General features: G+C 38.3%; 1 protein-coding gene across 1 annotated transcript in view; it reads right to left on the bottom strand.

Annotated features, from left to right (window-relative positions):
- The window catches only part of LOC140244322 (5-hydroxytryptamine receptor 1F-like), a 76,923-nt gene extending 68,216 nt beyond the window's left edge, over positions 1-8,707 (bottom strand). The window contains exon 1 of the mRNA XM_072323966.1: positions 8,425-8,707. Coding sequence (XP_072180067.1) covers positions 8,425-8,707 — 283 coding nt within the window. The remainder of the gene's footprint in view (positions 1-8,424) is intronic.
- Between the last annotated feature and the right edge of the window lie 14,845 nt (positions 8,708-23,552).

The following is a 23,552-nucleotide window of genomic DNA, read 5'->3' as shown; positions in this document are numbered from 1 at the left end:
GAAATGGAGCAAAATCAGATGAGGTAAAGGTGCTTAAACGTTGTCATTTCAATGCATGGTTTGAAAAAAAATCACCTCCCATAGACATAACACGTAAACTTGTCTGATTTTGAGTCTTTACCTTTAATCACAATTTCTAGTATGATGACGTCATCATATATCAAAACCATCACATGGACTTGAGAGGCAAATGTTCAAAGTACAACATATCTGAATTTGGGATAATATTGAGCTTAAACAACAGAGATACGAGCAAATGAATGTCAGAAACAGTACCTCAAAAAAATCAATTCCACTTTTTTATATAAAATGACGATTTGATGACGTCATCGCGTTTCTCTGGCAATATTGATACTTGGAATGTTATTTACAATTCATATGCTTTTGTAATATGCAATAGAAATATAGGGTCAACGGACGATTTAAAGAGCTATGACGAAATAAACAAAGACATGTTTTTTCACTATATTTGCAGAAAGACGCGCGTGCGGAATTTCAACTTTGACGCCTGTGCATTCCTTTGTTATGGGTCGAAATCGATCGGAAATCAATGGATACTGTTACTCAAAGTATCAGGAATCCAAATCAGTCAAAAAAATTGCATTTCCATGTTTCTTAAGCGCTCTGCGCGCGAAATTGCGCGGACGGACGCGCACGCGAGAAAATGTTTGAAACGCTTATAATTGTCTGAAACTTCGAGATTTCCCATTGGGAAGTCGTTTTGAGCCTTTTAAAATTTTGACGCGCGCTTACGCGCGCCTAATGATGACCTGGGTAACTAGCGTTAGAAAGTAAGATAGAGCGTGACCTGAACTTTATGTCCAGCGAAAATGATACAGAAATGACATCTAGTTATGAAGTTATGATTGATCATGTGACAAGGTCCGAAAATCACAAAATGGCGCCTAGATGACGTCATAGATATGTTACTGTCATGAAAACCTTATTGTGGCTAGATATTGTTGTGAGACATGTTGACTGAAAATGTCATGTCATTCCGTGACGTCATTGTTGAGATATTGACGACACAAAATGTGGCAGAAAGAAAGAAGAATAAAAAAAAAGAGAAATTTTGACAATTACAATAGGTGATACGCTGATAGCGTATCACCTAATAAAGAGAGATTTTGACAATCACAATAGGTGATACGCTGATAGCGTATCACCTAACAAGTGTCTGATTTTGATGTATTTTGATTTAGGAATTGATAATATCTGTATTGACTAAAGGCGGCATTTTTTTCCGAGTTTCAGGTATATGGCGTGCATGGGAGATTGGGGAGCGCGGCTCAGAAGGCCCGCGGCCACTCGTCTGAGTATTCACAGGGCTGGTCGGGGGTGTTTTCCGAGGAGTGTGGGGGTTAGGGATGCCATTTTTTCTTATCTCTTCTCCGTTTCAGTCGCTTTGCGGCGTTCTACGGGGAAGGAATGTACCAGCTTATATTCTGCATAAGATGATGTCACAATGAGAACAGACAGGTGTGTGGGTTTTTTTTTCTCGCTCTCTCTTCGTTTGTGAGTGAGGGTTGTTAGTTTGTCAGCCATTATGGTGCAATGTACATTATCAATTTTAGCGCGAAGGAATTGGTGAAGGCCTTAGGGAGCTTCTACATGCAAATGAAGATCGATGTTTTATTTGAACATGTTAAACTCGTCTTGAAGGCAATGTTGGTTGCAAAAAGTCATTTTGTTTAAGATTTCATGTGTCATATGTACAATGCTTGAGTTTTGAATACTGATTGCTTGGTAGGTGGGGAGAAGGCTGTGGGGTTAAGAAAAGATGTTCTGGATTATTGTTACTGGGGGTTTTAAGAGGTGGGCATCTGGTTCCGGGCAACTTCGTACTTTTCTGAGGTTAGGTTTGTTTTTGAGACATATTTCAGATATTTTTGATAATGAGTAATACAGATGAATCTGGAAAAGATTCTATAGATTGCAAAATGTATTCACTTAATGTAAAGGGAATTAGAGACAGGGGGAAAAGAGATAGAATTTTTTTGTGGTGTAAAGATAAAGGTGCAGATATTGTTTTTTTACAGGAAACATGTAGTACCAGAGATATAGAGGACAGATGGAGTTCGATGTGGGAAGGTCCCTGTTATTTTAGTCATGGTTCTAATCACAGTAGAGGGGTGCTTGTGTTAATCTCCCCAAAGGTTGATATTGATGTGTTTCAGGTTTTTCGAGACAATGAAGGTAGATATATATTTATAGATTGTAAGATACAAGGTACCAGATTGGTATTAGGTAATGTTTATTTTCCCACAAGAAATTATGAAAGTGATCAATTGATATTTTGGAAAGAGGTTTGTAAAACTCTTGCTAAAATTAATAAGAAAGGGTATCCGGTGATAGTAGGCGGTGATTTTAATATGATTAGGGATATTGAATTAGATTATTTTGGTTATTCTGTGGATAGGACTCCAAAAAGAATTAATCAAGTAGTTGAGGAATTTATGTCAGAAAATAATTATTTGGATATTTGGAGAATTAGGCATCCTTTGAAAAGGCAATTTACTTATACTCAAAAAAATCCTTTTATGCAAAGTAGACTGGATTATTGGATAATATCTGAAAGTTTGGATGAAGTAAGTATAACATGTGAAATAATTCCATCTGTTGCTCCGGATCATCATGCAATATTTTTGCATTTATATAATAAAACAGGAAATAGATGGGAAAAAAGAAGAGGATCATATTGGAAATTTAATAATAGTCTTTGTGAAAATCAGGTATATGTATTAGAGATGAAAAAGGAAATCATTAAATTAAAAAATGAATTAAGTATGGAAATACAAGATAAAAGGTTGTTATGGGATTTTGTGAAGATGAAGATTCGAAGTTTTACACAAAAATTTTCTAAAAGGTTAGCAAAAGAAAAGAGAATGTTAAGAAAGCGATTGGAAAAAGAAGGACGGGATTTAGAACAGAAGCTTGTGAATGATATGAGTGAAGAGATTTTGGAAAGACTGGAAAATACAAAAAAGGAATTAAGGGAATCATATGATTATGTAAATGAAGGTATAAAGATTCGATCACGAGCCTCGTGGTATGAAAGTGGAGAAAGGGATTCACGATATTTTAATCAGTTAATGCAAAGGAATAAAAAGAGAAGTACAACGTATTATCAAGAAATTGAAGATATCGGAGGGTGTCATTTGTAGTGATGAAAAAATTATAGTGGAAGAAATCGGGAATTTTTATAGTAGATTGTATAGTACATTAGATACAAAGAATATAGAAGACTGGAACGTACGTTTTTTTCAAGATTTACCAAAATTAAAGGAGGAATCTCGAGAATATTGTGAAGGTTTGATAAGTAATGAAGAGTGTATAGAGATATTAAAAGAATTAAAATTAAATAAATCGCCGGGGAACGATGGTCTGACAACTGAATTTTATAATATATTTTGGCCGGAGATTGGAGGAGTAGTAAGAGAAGCCTTAAATGAGGCATACAAATAAGGGGAAATGTCATCTTCACAGAAGGAAGCAGTAATTAAGTTAATTGCTAAGGATGGGAAAGATCCTTTTTTATTGAAGAATTATAGACCGATATCTCTTCTTAATGTAGGTTATAAGATTTTAACAAAGATTTTAGCTAAACGGATAAAGGAAGTTTTGAATGAAGTTATTTTGGGAGGTCAAGTAGGTTATATTGAGGGAAGAAATATTGGGGAAGCCATTCGAATCATAGATGATATGATATTTCATACATCTCATTATAATTTACCAGGGTTTTTATTGGCTATAGATTTTGAAAAGGCTTTTGATTCTATTTCTCATCAATTTCTTCTGAAGGTTTTGCTTTCTTTTGGATTTGGCCCGTCATTTCAAAAGTGGGTACAAGTTTTGTATACAAATGCTTTGAGTTGTGTTTTGAATGAGGGGGTTTCTACCGGTTATTTTAAAGTGGAGAGAGGTGTTCGACAGGGTGACCCACTGTCTCCTTATTTATTTATTTTATGCATGGAAATAATGGCGCATAGATTACGAAGGGATAATTCTGTACAAGGAATAAAGTTTGGATAGGAGGAAATTAAATTAGTTTTATATGCAGATGATATGACTATTTTTATACGTAATGAGAAATCAATTTATAGGTTAAAGATGTTGTTTGAAGAATTTGAAAAAATGTCGGGATTAAAGGTAAATATGGATAAGACTAAAGTATTAAGATTGGGATTATATCAGCATTTGAAATTAGATACTAGTTTTGGAGAAACAGTTGATTTTGTGAAGATACTTGGGGTTTTCTTTTCTTTAGACGAGGGAATAAAAGAAAATATGATTAAAAGAGATTTTGAGTAAGATAAAAGTTCTTTTGAATTTCTGGAAACAAAGAGATCTAACTTTGATGGGAAAGATTCAATTACTTAAAGTACATATTTATTCAAAAGTTATACATCGAGCTTCTCTCACTCCAGTTCCTAGGTGGGTTTTTGATTCTTTAGACAAATTGGTTTTTGATTTTATATGGAAAGGAAAAAGAGATAAAATTAAAAAAGATATATTGTTTTTAGATAATAGACAAGGTGGGTTAAAAATGATGAATTTTGTTGATTTAGTTAAAGCACAACGAGTTATGTGGGTTAAGAAACTTCTTAATAAAGATGAAAATATGAAATGGAAGCAATATTTTAATTTTGTTACGAGAGATATAGGAGGAGAATTTATATTTTTGTGTGATTATTTACCAGCGCTGTTGAAAGTGAGAGCTCCATTATTTTATAGGGATTTATTAGAAGTGTGGGTACAAACGAAACAAATGAGAAGTAATGTTTGTAGTAGTTTGTATAGTGGTAATGTTATAATATTTAATAATAAATATATACGATTGAATAGAAATTGTATATATGATGAAAGTATGTATAAAAATGGAGTTTATAGATTAAAACATATATTAGGAAATAATGGTGAATTGAAATGTGATAGATATTTTAGAGATTTAGGTCTAGGAGTTAAAGATATTTTTTTGTTAAGATGTATTTATGAAAATATACCGATGGGTTGGAGGAGAAATATGAAAGAAAAAGAAAAAGATATTTTGGAAACTGATTTTATTATAGGAGGGAAAACAATCGCCATTAGCAATTTAAGATCAAAACAAATGTATTTGCAATTTCTTAAGGAAAAAGAAAGTGCAGTATTGATTTTTGATAGAATTAATCAAAATTATGGGTTTTCTGTCAAGGAGATACAAAATATATTTTTAAGGCCAAGACAATGTACATTAAATAGCCGATTAAGAGAGTTTCAGTTTAAACTGATGCATGGTATTGTTTATACAAATCACCATCTTTTCAGGTTTGGTTTTACTGCAAGTAATTTATGCTCTTTTTGTGAAAAAGAAGAAGAAACATACAAACACTTATTTTATATTTGTGAGCATGTGAAATTACTCTGGGAATCATGTGAAGAAATGATAGAGAATGTTGAATTTAAAAATTGTACTTGGGAAGAAATTCTGTTTGGGTGGAAGGAGGATAATAGGGGAAAACATCAGTTGTTAAATCACATTTTAATTTTGGTTAAATATTTGATTTTTAAAAGCAGAGAATATAGAAAGCCGCCTACATATCGTGAAATAAAAAATAATATTTTAGAGGATAGATTTGAGGAAAAGAAATTAGCATCAATGAAGGGAACTTTAACCATTCATTTTAGTAAATGGGAAAATTTGAAAATAAGTATGGAAGGACCCGGAGCCAGATGTCCACGGGGAAGGGGGGAAGGGAGGGGATGGGCAGAGGGGAGAGGGAGGGGGGAGGGGGAGGGGGAGGGGGGTGATTAACGGGAATATCGATTCCATTTGGTTGTATATCGATTTTATTTGGGTGCATATTGATGTGTTAAATATTTCTTTGTATGAAGCACCGTTACGCTGAAAGTACAGCTCCATTTAATATAAATACTTTTTTTTTATATTTCTTTTTTATGAATGCGCTGTCATGTTGAAAGGACAGATCCATTTGATTTTAATGAGAGCAAGTAAGCAGTGTATGTTGTTGTTGTTTTTTTCTCGGTGAATTGTATTTCCTTTGCTAATGCACTGTTCCTGCTGAAAGTACAGCTTGGTTTGATTTCATTATAATTGTGTTTTGTTAAATCGTGAATTCTGTAATACATACGATTCGATTTATCATGAAATTGTATTGAATATGGAATCAATAAAAGATTATGGAAAAAAAAAACTTGTATTTGCAATATACATGTACATACATTTCGCGTTGAGGTGGTTAAATCCCCGATATTCCTCTCGTTTTAGCGAATGAGACCTGCCGACTTGTAGACAGATAGTATAATACTGTATACGGTACACATTGTACTGACGTGACAATATCATGGTATACAGATAAAGCTCTGTCGAGCGACATCTCTCGGTAATGTTGCTACTTTTGTCGTTTTTGTCGAGCCCACCGGAGGGGCGGGGAGACTCGGGATCGCCTGCGGCGTCTGTCCGTCCGTCGTCTGTCCGTCCGTCCGTCGTCCGTCCGTAGCACTACAAAAACTTGAATAACTCTCTACTGAGGACTGCAATTTCATTCAAACTTGGAGGAAAGTTACACATTTTACCAAACATGAAGCACACCGCAGTAGAGAGTTATTCAAGTTTTTGTAGCGTTACGGACGGACGACGGACCGACGGACGGACGACGGACGGACAGACGCCGCAGGCGATCCCTTAGTCTCCCCGCACCTCCGGTGGGCTCGACAACAATGCTATTCATTTCTGTGCATGACTGATAGTAATCGTGCACGGCAGGGCTGCGGAACGAAAATTCGAACAAGAAATGAGCTAAAGTTACTTGATGCCCATATCTGGGGTTCTCTTATTTTCTTAAATTGCAAACTGAAATATTCTATGAAATTAATGTAAAAGGTATATTCTAGACAAATTTCAAACTTATTTTTTGTGTGCAAGAAAGCGAGTGGGAAGCTATGCTTGTGCGTGTTGGATGTACGTGTGTCTATTATATACATGTTTGTTTTTTTCTTCACTAAATTTTGTTTTATATTCGTGGCATTTTTGACCCACGGTCGATGATGACCAAAATCTGTCACTCGTCTATATACCTCAAAACTTAAATTTAATCCCGTCCTTCCTAGAAATGCATCCTCCGCCCCCTAATTCCTATCTTCTGTTTGTGCGCATGATCGGAAGTGATGTGTGGTTTGTTTTTATTTTTTGTTTTTTTCCATATTGTGATGTTTCAATTTTATACAACTGCAGACGAATTCCATATTATACAAAATAAATGTACTTCTTTATAAGTGCATGCGGGTTACGTAATCGCGAGCAGCACGTTCGGACCACGTTCGTTTACGCACCCCGTTAGGCCTTAACATGTTGTTTTGTTTTGTCCTGCTTTGTTCTGCTTTTCCTTTTTTTTTTATTCTTGGGTTTTGTTTCGGTTTGTTTTGTTTTATTTTGTTTTTCCTCTCAAATTTAATATCGATACATCGGATCCGTAGACTGCAGCAGGTTTGGGCGCGATTTAACCCCTCTAACGGATCGGAGGGGAATCTGTGTGATTCTGTGTTGTACACCGATATATTATGTCTAGCTAATTGCTTTTTGATGTTATTTAGTCTTTTTGTCCACGAGGAGACTGCAAAATACAAGCTTAGCTTTTTAGCATGTCTCCTCCATTTCCTGCAACTTTAGTTTCAATTTTCATTGTTTACTTTGCTTTTGTGATGCGTAGTATTGTCAACTTCACGTATTTTTCTTTGTTACCACATTGCATTGATGTTGTGTTATTTTGTGTATGAAAATGTTGTTGGAAATGAAATAAATGAAATGAAATGAAATGAATGAAATCTCTTGAGAGTGAAATCTGATCACCGTGCGCAGGGGCAGATTGTACTATAAAGAGGCAACCCCAGAAAAAAAAAAAGGCTAACCGTTCACTGACGCCAGACCTGAGGATCTCTCGTGAAAACCATAGCCAAAAAAAAAAAAAAAAAACCAAACCCCCCCCCCAAAAAAAAACAAACAAACAAGCAAACAAAACAGTAATAGCTACGATTATACCCGCACATGAATAGCTGACATCAATCATTACTGAGTATATTCGCCACACGAATCGTACACCAAAAGTAACAATAACCACCACTCCCACCATCACTATCACCACAACAACAGCAACAACAACATAACGAAATATTCAAATTATTTGAATTTCTTCACTTAAGTTCCTGCATACTTTTTTTATAATTTTGTTTTTATTCAAACAAATCAGAACGATTACAAAATTTACAACAGATTTGCACCATCAAAAAATAAATATAAAGAGCAAATTAAAACAATTGCAATAGATTGGACAGACAAAAAAGGTTCCTGCATAAGTAACTGACGTGGGTTTCTTTTTCCTCGTCCTTCTCCTTCTCTTCTTCGGTCGATGCAAATAACCACGATACCGATGATGGACACGATGAGCAGGGCGTCGTTCAACTCCAGGTGAGTCTTGCACAGCCAGGTTTCCGGATGATACACGTTGACGATCTGGGCGATGAGCACGAAGCCAACCAACAGGTCTGCCAGAACCAGGTTAATGATGTAGTAGTTGCTATACGTCTGCAGTTGTTTCTCCACCAAGAAGGCGACGAAGGTGGCCACGTTCGATATGATAATGAGACTAATGTAGACAGAGAAAAACACCAAACCACTGAGACTTGGGGGTGGGCGCAGAAGGGGAGGCATGCCGCCCCCTTCGAAATTGGTGTCATTTCCGAATGGAGTCTCGTTTACGGAGAAGGAATATAATGCATAATCGATGCTTTCAGTAGTATTATTCATTGTGATAAAGTAATGATAACTGTAAAAATAAGAGCAAGCGTGTGTCAAAGGAACACACAAAGAGATGGAAAAAAAAAAACCTCTAATTACTGACACATCCCCTAATCACGACTATCGTATTGCAGATGGGAACCACTGTTTACCATAAATCTGGAGAGAAAATTATCCACTGTCACTCTCCTGACTCTTATATTGCCAAGCTGAGAGCAGCGACTTGCGCAGTCTGGTCGACAAAATGAAATGATAAGAGTCGATTCGAGTCTAATCACTTCTTCATTATCTGCCATTGTTACCAAACTTAAAAAAAAAAAAAAAAAAAAAAAAACAATCACAAGTAATGAGTACCAGGCGCGCCGGAAGCAGTTTTGGATTGGGGGCAAATATTGGAGGGGGCTCACGATAGACCATACATATGTTACAAGTACACATACATACACACACACACACACACACACACACACACACACACACACACACACACACACACACACACACACACACACACACACACGAACCCACACACACATATACATATATATATATATATATATATATATATATATATATATATATATATATATATATATATATGTGTGTGTGTGTGTGTGTGTGTGTGTACAATGGTGTACCGTGGGTCGAGACATGGGGGTGGGGGGCACCTTGTGGAAGAGTAATTTTGAGGGTGTGTATGCTTGTGCGTGGGCCAGTTGTGCCTGCCTCTAAATCCGCCAGTGCTTAAAGCTAACATTTTGATATTTACACGATTTTCCATAGCCAAAGGCCTCTAAAAACTGCAGCGGTTACCGTTGAATGCGGTTGAGATAATCTGCTTACACGCAACGAAAAAATGAATGTCTAAACTTATGAGAGTTAGAATTACTAGTCTTAGCTAATAAATTTCCCTATTTGTATTTGATTTATATATAAATATATATATATATATATATATATTCATTTCATTTCATTTATTCTTATCTATTTATTTTTTAATTTTTTTACTTTATTTTATTTATTTTTTTGAGGGGGGGGGCTTTTTTTTTTTTGGGGGGGGGGCAAAAATGCGTTTTGCCCCCCCACACACACTTTTTGGATTGGGGGGGGGGGCGGCCCCCCCCCCCCCCCCCCCCACTTCCGGCGCCTATGATGAGTACACTATAGTTGTCATCGTATACAGAGGTATAAGCATTCGTACTCTGACACAGAATTAGTTAGCCACCCACGTTACATGTCTGAAGACATCCTGCGAGTAGGCCATATACTACCAATGTTCATTTCAAGTTGAGATATCTTGAATCTAAGTTTTCTCTTCATTGGCAGAATAATTATGCGTCGTCGATAGTTGATCGACGATGTAATAATGTAATCTTTTCACTGCATCGCACCCGACGCAGTTAGGACTCTTTTTTTCAAACAACATGGGCCGAACTGTCGACCAGAAATAGAATGCAAAGTAAGCAACTTTCCATTTTATTTGTGCATAAACAGAAAGCTTTACTTAAATGTGAATGTGAATTGTTTTAATTTCTTATTCATCTTGATGGACGCCCTTTAAAGGACAAGTCCACCTTCATATACATAAGGATTGAGAGAATGCAACAATATCAGTAGAACATGATTATTAGTAAAAGTTTGAGGAAAATCACACAATCCATTCAAAAGTTATGAATATTTGAAGTTTCTGCAAAGTCAATATTGGATGAGAAGACTACAACAGTGTATGATGTCATAAAATGCCTATATAAAACGATATAAGGAAAATATAAAGAGAATTCCACAAAATTACATTTTTTTGAAAAAAAAAAGTATGCATCCCCTCGACGCGCTACTGACATAATATTATGTTAAGGGTAAAATTATTCCCCCTGCCTTCTGAAAGAGGCAAGTCAAGTGTTCTATCATTATGCGAGAAAAGGGAAAATATTCTTTATACTTTCCTTGTATCGTTCTGTGCATCACAATCTGTAGTAGTCTTCTCATCCAGCGATGGCGGCACTGAAACTTCACAAATTCATAACTTTTGAACAGATTGTCCAGTTTGTCCTCATGCATTGCTGTATTCTCTCAGTTCTTTTGTATGATTATGAAGGTGGACTTGTCCTTTAGATAAATTGTATTTATTCAGAGATAAAAGACAATTTATTACATCGCTGAATACATTGTACATGTATTTCTTTTTTTTTCTCCACCTTGAAAGAAGTGAAAATAAAACCTTTGAATTGAATTGAATTGAATATTGTGTACTGACTAAGATTTGATCTGCATTGACGTTATTTCATTTCTGCGGGTAAAGATCACCTTTATCGAAGTCGATGCAAAAAAAAAAAAAAAAAAAAAAAAAAGAAGAAGTGGGAAATCGATCGATTCATTATTGAAACGATCCGACCACTGACTCCAATGAATCGGACTTCTTCGGACTCGGGGAAAGTGGGCCAAAGCGTAAGCGCTAAAGAGGAGTCGATAGCGTAGGTCTCTATAGGAAACTTGCGCCGAGGGGTAGCATGGTTGTGTATTCATGTACATACGTACAGTACGGTACACATTGTACTGACGTGACAATAATCATAATCATGGTATACAGATAAAGCTCTGTCGAGCGACATCTCTAGGTAATGTTACTACTTTTGTCGTTTTTGTCGAGCCCACCGGAGGGGCGGGGAGACTCGGGATCGCCTGCGGCGTCTGTCCGTCCGTCGTCTGTCCGTCCGTCCGTCGTCCGTCCGTAACACTACAAAAACTTGAATAACTCTCTATCTGAGGACTGCCATTTCAATCAAACTTGGAGGGAAGAGTGGTTATGCAAAGTTACACATTAATTTTTACCAAACATGAAGCACACCTCAGTAGAGAGTTATTCAAGTTTTTGTAGCGTTACGGACGGACGACGGACCGACGGACGGACGACGGACGGACAGACGCCGCAGGCGATCCCTTAGTCTCCCCGCACCTCCGGTGGGCTCGACAGCAATGCTATTCATTTCTGTGCATGACTGATAATCAATAATCGTGCACGTCAGGGGCTGCGGAACGAAAATTCGAACAAGAAATGAGCTAAAGTTACTTGACGCTCATATCTGGGGTTCTCTTATTTTCTTAAATTACAAACTGAAATATTCTATGAAATTAATGTAAAAGGTATATTCTAGACAAATTTCAAACTTATTTTTTGTGTGCAAGAAAGCGAGTGGGAAGCTATGCTTGTGCGTGTTGGATGTACGTGTGTCTATATACATGTTTGTTTTTTTCTTCACTAAATTTTGTTTTATATTCGTGGCATCATGATGACCAAAATCTGTCACTCATCTATATATACCTCAAAACTAAATTTAATCCCGTCCTTCCTAGAAATGCATCCTCCGCCCCCTAATTCCTATCTTCTGTTTGGGCGCATGATCGGAAGTGATGTGTGGTTTGTTTTTGTTTTTGTTTTTTTCCATATTGTGATGTTCCAATTTTATACAACTGCAGACGAATTCCATATTATACAAATGTACTTCTTTATAATAATAACATGCGGGTTATACGTAATCGCGAGCAGCACGTTCGGACCACGTTCGTAATACGCACCCCGTTAGGCCTTAAAATGTTGTTTTGTTTTGTCCTGCTTTGTTCTGTTATTTCTTTTTTTTTATTCTTGGGTTTTGTTTCGGTTTTGTTTTGTTTTGTTTTGTTTTGTTTTTCCTCTCAAATTTGATATCGATACATCGGATCCGTAGACTGCAGCAGGTTTGGGCGCGATTTAACCCCTCTAACGGATCGGAGGGGAATCTCTTGAGAGTGAAATCTGATCACCGTGCGCAGGGGCAGATTGTACCAGGGAGGTGAGAGGAAACACCTCCCTGATTGTACTATAAAGAGGCAACCCCAGGAAAAAAAAAAAAAAAAAAAAAAAGGCTAACCGTTCACTGACGCCAGACCTGAGGATCTCTCGTGAAAACCATAGCCAAAAAAAAAAAACAAAAAAACAAAAACAAAAAAAAACCAAAAAAAAAAACCAAACAAACAAACAAACAAACAAACAAGCAAACAAAACAGTAAAAGTTTTACGATTATACCTGCACATGAATAGCTGACATCAATCATTACTGAGTATATTCGCCACACGAATCGTACACCAAAAGTAACAATAACCACCACTCCCACCATCACTATCACCACAACAACAGCAACAACATAACGAAATATTCAAATTATTTGAATTTCTTCACTTAAGTTCCTGCATACTTTTATTTATAATTTTGTTTTTATTTAAACAAATCAGAACGATTACAAAATTTACAACAGATTTGCACCATCAAAAAACAAATAAGAGCAAATTAAAACAATTGCAATAGATTGGACAGACAAAAAAAAGTTCCTGCATAATTACTGACGTGGGTTTCTTTTTCCTCGTCCTTCTCCTTCTCTTCTTCCCCCTATATGACAAAGGCCTACTATATACTACATAGCTGATCGATATATGATTAGGCCTATATATGTTATATAGACCACTATAATAGGTCTATAGATCTATACTGCCGCTGCTGCTACAAAAGGTCCTCAGACCTGGATCAGTCCCACACTAATACTAGTACCATTTTCTTCTCTGGTTGAGTTTTTTTCAACTCATATTATAACACTGCGACAAGAATAGAAAAGTGAACAGCCAATATATAAATTATGATGTTGTACAATAACTGTGATCGATAATTTGTATCTAGTATGTATATTGCCACAGTTGCTGCATGCGTTACAGCTAATAGTGCCGGATGTTCGATATCATTGTTATTGTCTTTTCTTATATCATATATGCATATGTTTCATACGAAAAGAACAATTGAAATGACATCCATGGCCTACAGTATATGGTTCAGATACTAAACACAACCTTCTACGTCTACATCAGAATGATCCCTCCAGCATGGCAAAGAAAGCTGCATTCACCAAGGCCCGCAGCAAGGTCCAAGCAAAACTACGCCACATGAAAGACTCTTGGCTTAGTGCTAAGGCCGATGAGATCCAAAGCTTTGCCGACAGAAACGACATGAAGAACTTCTATGATGCCCTGAAAGCAGTCTATGGGCCAAAACCGTCCGGATCATCCCCAATTCTCAGTGCTGATGGTTCTACGCTGCTCACAGAGAAGAAGCTGATTCTAGATAGATGGGCTGAACACTTCAACAGCGTACTAAATCGACCAGCCCAGATCAACAATGAAGCCATCAATCGCCTCCCCCAGGTGCCCATAAATCACAAGCTTGTGCCCCCTTCAAAGAAGGAAATCGACACAGCCATCACACAGCTGTCTAGTGGGAAAGCCCCAGGCTCTGATTCCATCCCTGCTGAAGTGTACAAAAAGGGTGGCCCAATCACCCTCATTAAGCTCACCAAGCTGTACCAATCCATGTGGAGCAAAGAACAGTTACCACAAGAATTCAGAGAAGCTACAGTTGTTCACATCTACAAACGGAAAGGAAATCGCCAGGCTTGTGACAACCATCGAGGCATCTCCCTCCTGTCTATAGCAGGCAAGATCCTGGCCCGAGTCCTCCTCAATCGCTTACTGGAACATCTGGAGCAGGGTCATCTCCCTGAAAGTCAATGCGGCTTCCGTGCAGGTCGAGGTACCACTGACATGATTTTTGCTGCCCGCCAGCTTCAGGAGAAGTGCATTGAGCAGCATCGTGACTTATACACAACCTTTGTCGATCTGACCAAGGCCTTCGACACGGTTAGTCGTGAGGGACTCTGGAAAATTATGGGAAAGTTTGGCTGCCCCCCGAAGTTCATCACAATTGTCCGCCAGTTTCACGATGGGATGACTGCCAAAGTTCTTGACAATGGTGAACCCTCCAATGCCTTTCCAGTGACAAATGGAGTCAAGCAGGGCTGTGTCCTGGCCCCGACACTATTCAGCATGACGTTCTCGGCAATGCTCTCAGACGCCTTCAAAGACTGCGAACCTGGCATCAACATTAGGTACAGGTCGGATGGAAAGCTCTTTAATCTTAGGCGCTTGAAGGCCATCACGAAGGTGAAGGAGACCGTCATCAGAGACTTCTTGTTTGCTGACGACTGCGCACTCAATGCCAATGGTGAGGACGAGATGCAGTTGCAGATGGACAGATTCTCCTCAGCCTGTGACAACTTCGGCCTCACCATCAGCACCAAGAAGACTGAAGTGATGTTCCAACCAGCTCCAGGGAGCCAGTACCACAAACCACAAATCCAGGTGAACGGACAGACCCTCCAGGCAGCAAAGACATTCACCTATCTGGGCAGTACCCTCTCCAACTGTGTCACAATTGATGCTGAGATCAACAACAGGATTTCTAAAGCCAGCAGTGCTTTTGGGAGACTCAGAAAAAATGTTTGGGAGAGGAGAGGGATCAGCCTTTCAACAAAGCTGAAAGTCTACTGTGCAGTTGTTCTCACCACGCTTCTCTATGGCTGCGAAACTTGGACTTTGTACCGGAGACATGAGAGGCAAATCAACCACTTCCATATGCGATGCCTCCGCAACCTCCTTCGCATCCGCTGGGAGGATAAGGTTCCGGACACAGAGGTACTGAAGCGGGCAGGCATCCCCAGCATCATTACCAAAATCCGCAAGGCCCAGGTGAGATGGGCAGGCCACGTCACCCGCATGTCTGACGACCGCATCCCGAAAAAGCTTTTCTATGGGGAACTCGCTGATGGGAATAAGCGTAAGGTGGGAGGACAAAAGAAGCGCTTCAAAGACAACCTGAAGTTCTACCTAAAAGACTTCTCCATCAACACCGAGTCCTAGGAGACACTTGCCGCAGATCGCCCTTCCTGGCGCCACGCTATTGCTATAGGGGCCCGTAGAGCAGAGGAGCAACGCGTCAAGCAGGCAGAGCACAAACGCCAGATGCGAAAAGCAAGAGCAGCCAACCCCAGCAGTGTAGCCCCTACCCACTTCTGCCCTACCTGTGGGAGAGGCTTTCTTGCCCAGATTGGCCTCATCAGCCACCTCCGAACCCATCGAGCCAATTGATGTCATTGGTCATCCTCGACAACGAGGGACGAACACACACATGGTTCAGAGTCAGATCATAAATATCAATCACAGGGATTGTATACACTTTGTATATATATATATATATATATATATATATATATATGTGTGTGTGTGTGTGTGTGTGTGTGTGTGATAAAAACCTAAAATGGCATTAGACTAAAAACGCTTTATCCTGGCGAGGAAAGCGCGTGATATAGAAACAAGACACCAAACAGGTTAGTCATCGCATTCTTCATCAGCGACCAGGATGCGATGTGATGTTAGATTAAAATCCGTTTCTGAAGCAGACATACACACTAGGGTATACGTCTGCTCCTGGTCGCTATATAATATATATATATATATATATATATATATATATATATATAGCGACCAGGAGCAGACGACCAGGAGCATATATATATATATATATATATAAAGCTTGACAAATAAAAGGGAGACTAAGATCGAAAGCAACGTCCCGCCTCAGTCCAATTTCTTTCAACTATATATAATATATATATATATATATATATATATATATATATACAAGTACATATATATATATATATATATATATATATATTTGTATATATATATATATATATATATATATATATATATATATATATACATAAAATAATGATGTGGAATCCGGGCGTGGAATGTCTTCTACTTCAACCGAAACAGGTGCTTGTCTATCTATAGGCCTATTAAGTCAAAGATCGGTTGCTAGGATTTTTTTTCCAGCGCCCAGCAAAATGTTCCTGCCATTCATATTGCACTCGTCGAGTCAGTCGACCAGCCTCCCCAACCCGGGTACCGACCGCGCCGCGCACATCGCGAACTGACGTACAGACTGGACGTGCCTATCATCACTACTTGCTGCTGGCCCATAGGACCGGACCCACGTTGCATGCAACGCACCAGCTCCCAGCTGCTTCGCTTGAAAGGAAATGCTGTAATAAAGGAGCCGTAGTCAATAGCTATGTTATAGAATGCGCCAAGTCAACATTTATCAGCTGATAATAAAGAGTGTCTACTGTACCACAGACTCCTTACACAGCAACCAGCAGGAGATTAAATTAAACTTTCTTCTCTCATAGTTCTCTGTACTGTTGCTCTCAACCCGGATATCTCCCATTCAGAAGTTGGAAATGGGAATGTAAATCTTGCCATCGCCAGGCTGTACACATGATCTACTTTCGTCGGACAGCTATCTGCAATCTTTGGCATTGGTCAGTACAAGTAGCACTAGTCATGCTAGTAGCACAAATTTTCGCTTGTGAGTTGTGTAAATAGATACGTACACTTATGTACTAAACGTTATTATTCCAATATCAAAGAGATCTAACGTTAGGCAGGGAGGTGTGAAATAATCTAGTGCTAATTTGCGTGGGTGTACACGTGTAGGCCTTTCTATACTAAAATATATATAGCATACCTACCATTCATTGTGTTTACCTAAAAAAATATAGATAGGCCTATATCTAACAGTTAGTCCTGAACGAGATTCTCGAGAAGAAGGGGGTAGGCGGCATGAGAAGCATTCGGGCTGGTTAGTGTACCATTTGTAGCCTAGTTAAAGTACACAAGTTCTACATGTACTTCATCGACACTGTTCTTGTTAGTGTTGGTGGCAGTGGCGTATCGTAGGTCAAGATATTGGGGGAGGGGCACCTCGTGGAAAAGTCATTTTGAGGGTATGTATGCTTGTGCGTGCGTGGGTGTATATGTGTGTGTGCGCGTGTGTGCATGCGCTGTCAGTCTGCAAACTTAATGGGACTACAATACAAAACGGAATGTGATACATTGCATTGCACAGCGCCGTCATTGAGCAACATTGTAAGTTTTCCTTACATTGTACATGGATTATGAAATGACAGTGTGAAACGACAAATTACTGACAGCAACATTAGGAGAATTGCATAACAATTAAATGTGAGCGAATTTGAAAATTTTGACATTTTACTGTCGAAAAACTGCCGTTTGTAGCTATATTTTTTTCGCTTTGGAAATTAAGGGGGGCGCTACGGGCGCAACTGCTGGCAATTACTGGCAGCAACGTCAGGAGAATGGCATAACAATTAAATGTGAGCGAGCGAAGCGAGCGAGCTTGAAAATTTTGACATTTTACAGTCCAAAAACTGCCGTTTTTAGTTATCTTTTCACTTTGGAAATTAAGGGGGGGGGGGCGCAACTGCTGGCAATTAGATGTAGTGGCAGCAACATCAGGAGAATGGCATAACGATTAAATGCGAGCGAGCAGAGCTATATAGCGAGCTTGAAATTTTTGACAATTTACAGTCCCCAAACTGCAGTTGAATTGTAGCTATATTTTTTCGCTTTGGAAATTAAGAGGGGGGGGGGGCACCCCCCTCCCCCCGATCCGCCATTGGTAGTCAAGGGTGTCGGTTCTAGTTCATGATTGGGGGAGGTATGACCAGCGAGGGGGCATCAAAGTGACCAAGCGGGGGAAGGATGTCCAAAATCTGCACTTTATAGAGCATCCCCTAATTGTTTGTGTTTGTGTTAGTGTGTTTTTTTATATACATGGAAAAGTTAGGAAATGACCCAGAGCAAGTCTTATTATTGGCAATGCAAGGCATTTTGATACAGACTAGTATGTAAAGCAACACTGCAAAATCAAGATCTAGCTTTGATATAACAAAGCGTAAGGTATAAAGGTGTACAGTGTACATTCTACATCACATTGCTCAACATTGCTGCGACTCTCTCTGCCGTTTCGGATGTTCTGAGTGCGCTGCAAACATCCTGCTTATGTTCAGAATGGCAACCAGAAATCACGCTAATCACAATCTTTTGTCGGCTTCGGTCTTTTTGAACAATGTTTCACACTATATACCTCTTTAATTATGGTTAAAAGAAATCTAAGAAGAATATCTTATTTCTTGATCACCCTTTCATGTCGATTTCAAAAGCAGTTTACTAACCCTAGAATTACCATTTTGGTATGGTTTTGTTTTGTTTTGTATTTTTTTTTTAACCAGCGGATGGGGGGGGGGGGGTGGGAAGGGAAGTTATGTCCGTACTAGTAGGCCTGCTGACAAGAGCGAAGACTAACGTTAAGTTTACAAGATGAAGAGCCTCCCAAAAGAATGTACATTGTATCTAGAATGTACTAGATAATTTTTACTCAAAAATGTTTGTGGCAGGGTGCCTGTAGTATTTGTGGCAGGGGCAGTTTTATTCAGCAATAAAGCATTAAAAGTAGGGGCCTATAAATCAAAACAGCTAATGAACATCATGTGTGCTTAGCAAGCAAGAGTACTCACAAATGGGTATCTTACAAGTGTATGTTAATAAGTGACACCTGGGGCCTGTTTTATAAAACTTGTCATCAGTGACAACTGCTACATTTCTATGACAAATTTGCTCTCAGCCAATCAGATGTGAGGATTTCAGTAGCTTGTCACATCTACTGTATGACAATTTGTCACTGATGACAAGTTTTATGAAACGGGCCCCTGATTGGGCCTTTTTATCAGTGAGCACTGTTCGATTTGCATGTTGACACCAGCGTCACCAATTTTTACGTACCTTGTACTGTGCATGGATCAATGTCCACCCCTCGTTCACCACCCAATTTTCGAATGCGTTCACCCTGGTTATCACCGTCCACCCAAATTCACTCATGCCGCGTTGTCTATGACATCATACTCCTCTAGAGATAAATGATATCGCAGAAAAGATCACGCTGAATTTCAGCAAATCGGTGCTAAGCTCACTTGTTTTCCCAGTATTTCTTTAAAGAGTAGACCCTCTATAGAAAGTTTTTGATCTTGCTACATCACGACAGCACCGCTGACATACAATATAAACTACAGCCTTGGGTACCGGTACCTAATTTTTTTTTTTTCCCCATTTTCACTGTCCCACAATATGCAACTGCACATCTTTATTAGTCCCACACATACATGTACATGTAATGCATTAAATGCAATAATGTCTCGATGCCTGACCTGGTGCAGTGCATTTCACTTTGCAGTCTTAATAGCCAAATAGCCAAAAATTCATTTTTCCATGAAAATTACACATTCCATCAACTTGATACGGACATATTTATATGCTAATTGTAGCAATTATTCCCCCTGCTTTCTGAAAGTGGTTAATCAAGTGCTCTTTCATTATGCTAGAAAAGTGATTTTTGTGGAATTCCCTGTATAATTTCTATATATTGGTGCAGATACCCTCTAGTAGTCTCCTCATCAAGTGGTTCCAACACAAAACTTTAAAAATTTGTAACTTTTGCATCAATTGTCCAATTTTCCTCAAACTTTCGTGATGTGTTCTACTAATGTTGATGCTTTCACTCAATCCACATTTCTCGTTGGGTTTTGGTTTCCTTCAAGATTCAGAATCAGATTGCAGTGAAGATCATGCTAGAGTCTATACTGTACATCTCACAAGAGTTTGTGAGGTACTGTATCTCACAAGATTTTTATTTCTGCACTGGAAATTCACAGAAGAGAACCACCATGTACAGTGTACAATGTAGTTTACTGATCAGTTTGCTCCATAACCTGCTTCAAATTTGGATAAGCCTTCCAAACCGTAGTGGCTCATCATGATGTTAAATCTGTACATTGCGGATGGGCTCCTTGAACTAAATTAAGGGTACATGTACAAGTGTACAATGTACATGTAGGTCTTAGAGGACCGCTCAGAAATACAGGAGTGGGACTAATGGGGGAAAAAGACCACACGCAGCAAGCCTGCAGACTATCCCGACTTCCTGTTTTTTGTTTTGCCATAGACATCAGATGGATATAATGTACCGGTACCACTGTATATTTGTAGGTCATCATGATTCTGTCCAAACATGAATTGCTCTACAGAATTTACTTTCATTGGTTAGGGATCGTCGTACAAAATGCTTAATGTATCAACCTTGTAATTATCAAGTCCACAGGAGTGGATGAAAGCTTGCCCACAAATTGCCTTTAGAAGGTTGGTACTGTAGAAGCCTAACTTCTGTTCTCCTATCTGTAATCTCCATACCATGTTTTAACTTGGACAAATAAAAAATATGAAATTAAATTAAATTAAATGAATTTAATACTCAGTAAGACTTATCAGGCAGTATCAACAGTTCTTTTTTTTTTCATCATCACATACATAGTAAAAATGTATATTTTTTTGTAAAAAAAACAACAAAAAACAACAACAAAAAACAAAAAACATTCTGAAATACTGTACATGCACTTTAGAGCCCAAACTGTCTGTGCATTTTACAGCTTTGTAAATAAATTATTTGTTTCATCATGCAAACAGCTTGTGGGTTTATAGTACTCTTGGAGATTCCTGTCATTCATTTGATTTGGAATAAAGTTGTGTTCAGCAAGTGTACATGACTTGAAAAGTAATCATCTGAATTTATAGTTTAACCTAATCTGTGTCAGAATTCCATGCATCTTTGCTGTGCAAGAAGACATTGGTACCTTGTGTCATCTTGAATGTCATGCAGACTGTAGTACTGTGTACTCTCACTTGTACATCTCTTTTAGGAACTGTGAATCAACCTCAACAGTGGACACCCGTTTTATAACTGAACAAATAAACTAAAAAACATAGAACAGATAATCAATGTTTCGGTCAGAATTTTTACTTTGTTGTTACTGAAATTTTGTTATAAACGTGTTCGTTATAACGGGAGTGCACTGTACATTATAATTGATAAGTTTTAGGCAGAATTTGGATTTGCAAATTATTTCAATTTCAGTTGTCAAATGCATAGTATGTATGCAACTGTACTCACAATTTCTTAGTTAAGGGAAACTTTACTCTTTCCTTTGAGAGATTTGAATTCATGTTCCAAAAAGTTAAAGGCAAGGGATTAAAGAATTTGCTATCCTGATGACCTTGTTCTCAAAGACATCCAATAGTGTGCAATCGCAATGATGTAAAATTGTTGTAAGTTTTATTTTACAAATTAAGGGATTAATCCATTGTATAACATCAGATTGCTCCGGATGTGTTCACGAGTGATTACCACCTGTTTTCCAGCTATGGGGTTGTAGACAGAGCTGATCCCTTCAGAAATGTGATATATTTTTTATTTATTTTTTTTTTTTTTTATTGAAAGCTTCACCAACTTTTCAGCTGTCCTTTACAAATCCACTGATATCCTAGAAATCATCAACACTATTCTGTGATAATAGTCTTGAGAGATTGTTGGATTTTTTTTATTTTTTTTTTTTTTTTTGGCTATGTAGATAAACACAATTTCTATGAGGAAAACTTTTGTCTTGCAACATTGAGTCTTCGAAAGGGATAGTTTGTCTTTGGATCCTCAGTTGTATCATGTCCCACGTGTGACCTCATAATTGTATTTTAAAAAGAGAACAGCTGCAAGGACATCAATTACACTTGACATCAGCTGTCTAACTGATGGTGTGTGAAAACACACACGAGCCAGCCTCGACTATGTAAAGAGCATACATGTGTACAATACATAAATACAACAGGTACAAAGCACAGTACATTTACATTGTAATTTTTGAGGTATTCTTAAAAACTCATGAATTCTTTGGATTGTATGGATTGCAGATGCATGAATAACCCCATATTCATTTTTTTTTTTTTTTTTTTTTTTTTTTGTCTCCACATCCTTGGGACAGTCACCAGAGATCCTGGCCCCATTTCATAAAAGGTGTTAGGATAGTAACTCTTGCTGGAAGGGCAACTTCCAATAGCAACAGCCAATCAGGAAGCTGGATTCTTGTCGTTACTATGACAATTGCCATCCCAGCAAGAGTTGCTATCATAGGGACACAGGGACAGCATTTACTTTATGGTTATAGAGGGGATAAGTTCTGCAGCATGGGACGCGGGGACTAATGTGAACGCGGGGTAATTCAAATGATGCAATAGGGTACACACATGTACTTGTAGCGTTCTGTATTGTTTACATTTTGAAAGCGGTTTATTGTGTTTCGCAAGAACAAAAGCCGGACGTGTAACTGGTAGCCCAACACGATCGTGTAGAGATTGACCAGTGTCTCCAGTCGTGTCAGCTTACGGTTTACACACTGGCCATGAGCGTGTCGGTTCAGTGATCATCGTGTGAGGCATCGCTAAGACTTAATGGTGGTACTGTACAAGCTCTCTTATTGAGCAGATTTTTATCAATGCGGAAAAGTTAGAAAAAGGCTGAGATCTATCCAAATCACAAGTTTGAGGAGATACGTAATGACTTCCATACATCTGCGCTGGCATACAAATGATAGACATGTGCACTAAAACAGTTCTGAGATTAATCCAATAGTAAATGCAATATGTTCTGTCTGCCTTTTTGAATATAAATCACCTCCATGATTACCATGGTAGTAGATTACACACAAAAGTTGCATTGACAGCTTAGATTGGTATTCAAATAGCAGTCTGCAAAAGGTTAATACAGAGACTCCCACTCTCCCGCTTTCGACGGGAGATCTCCCGCCAAAAGCCCAGTTTTGCGAAATCTCCCGATCTTCTGCTTGAGATTAAATTTCTCCCGCTTGTATGGTTTTGTACATAGTGTAGATGCCAGTCAATTTCCTGATGTATGCATGAGGATTATGCATATGATAGAATGAAATGGAGTTTTATTAAGCCAAAATATGATTTTAATCATTGAATTATTATTTAGTGCCATCGTATGTTGAAAAATAAGCCTGAGATTATATAGCATGAGAGAGCATCTAGAACCCTAATGACCCAAGGGACTTTGCGTTTCGCACACATCAAGTT

Source organism: Diadema setosum, chromosome 21 (genome assembly GCF_964275005.1).
Source record: "Diadema setosum chromosome 21, eeDiaSeto1, whole genome shotgun sequence".
Taxonomy (NCBI): Eukaryota; Metazoa; Echinodermata; class Echinoidea; order Diadematoida; family Diadematidae; genus Diadema; species Diadema setosum.
This window is presented reverse-complemented; position numbering and strand designations above follow the sequence as displayed.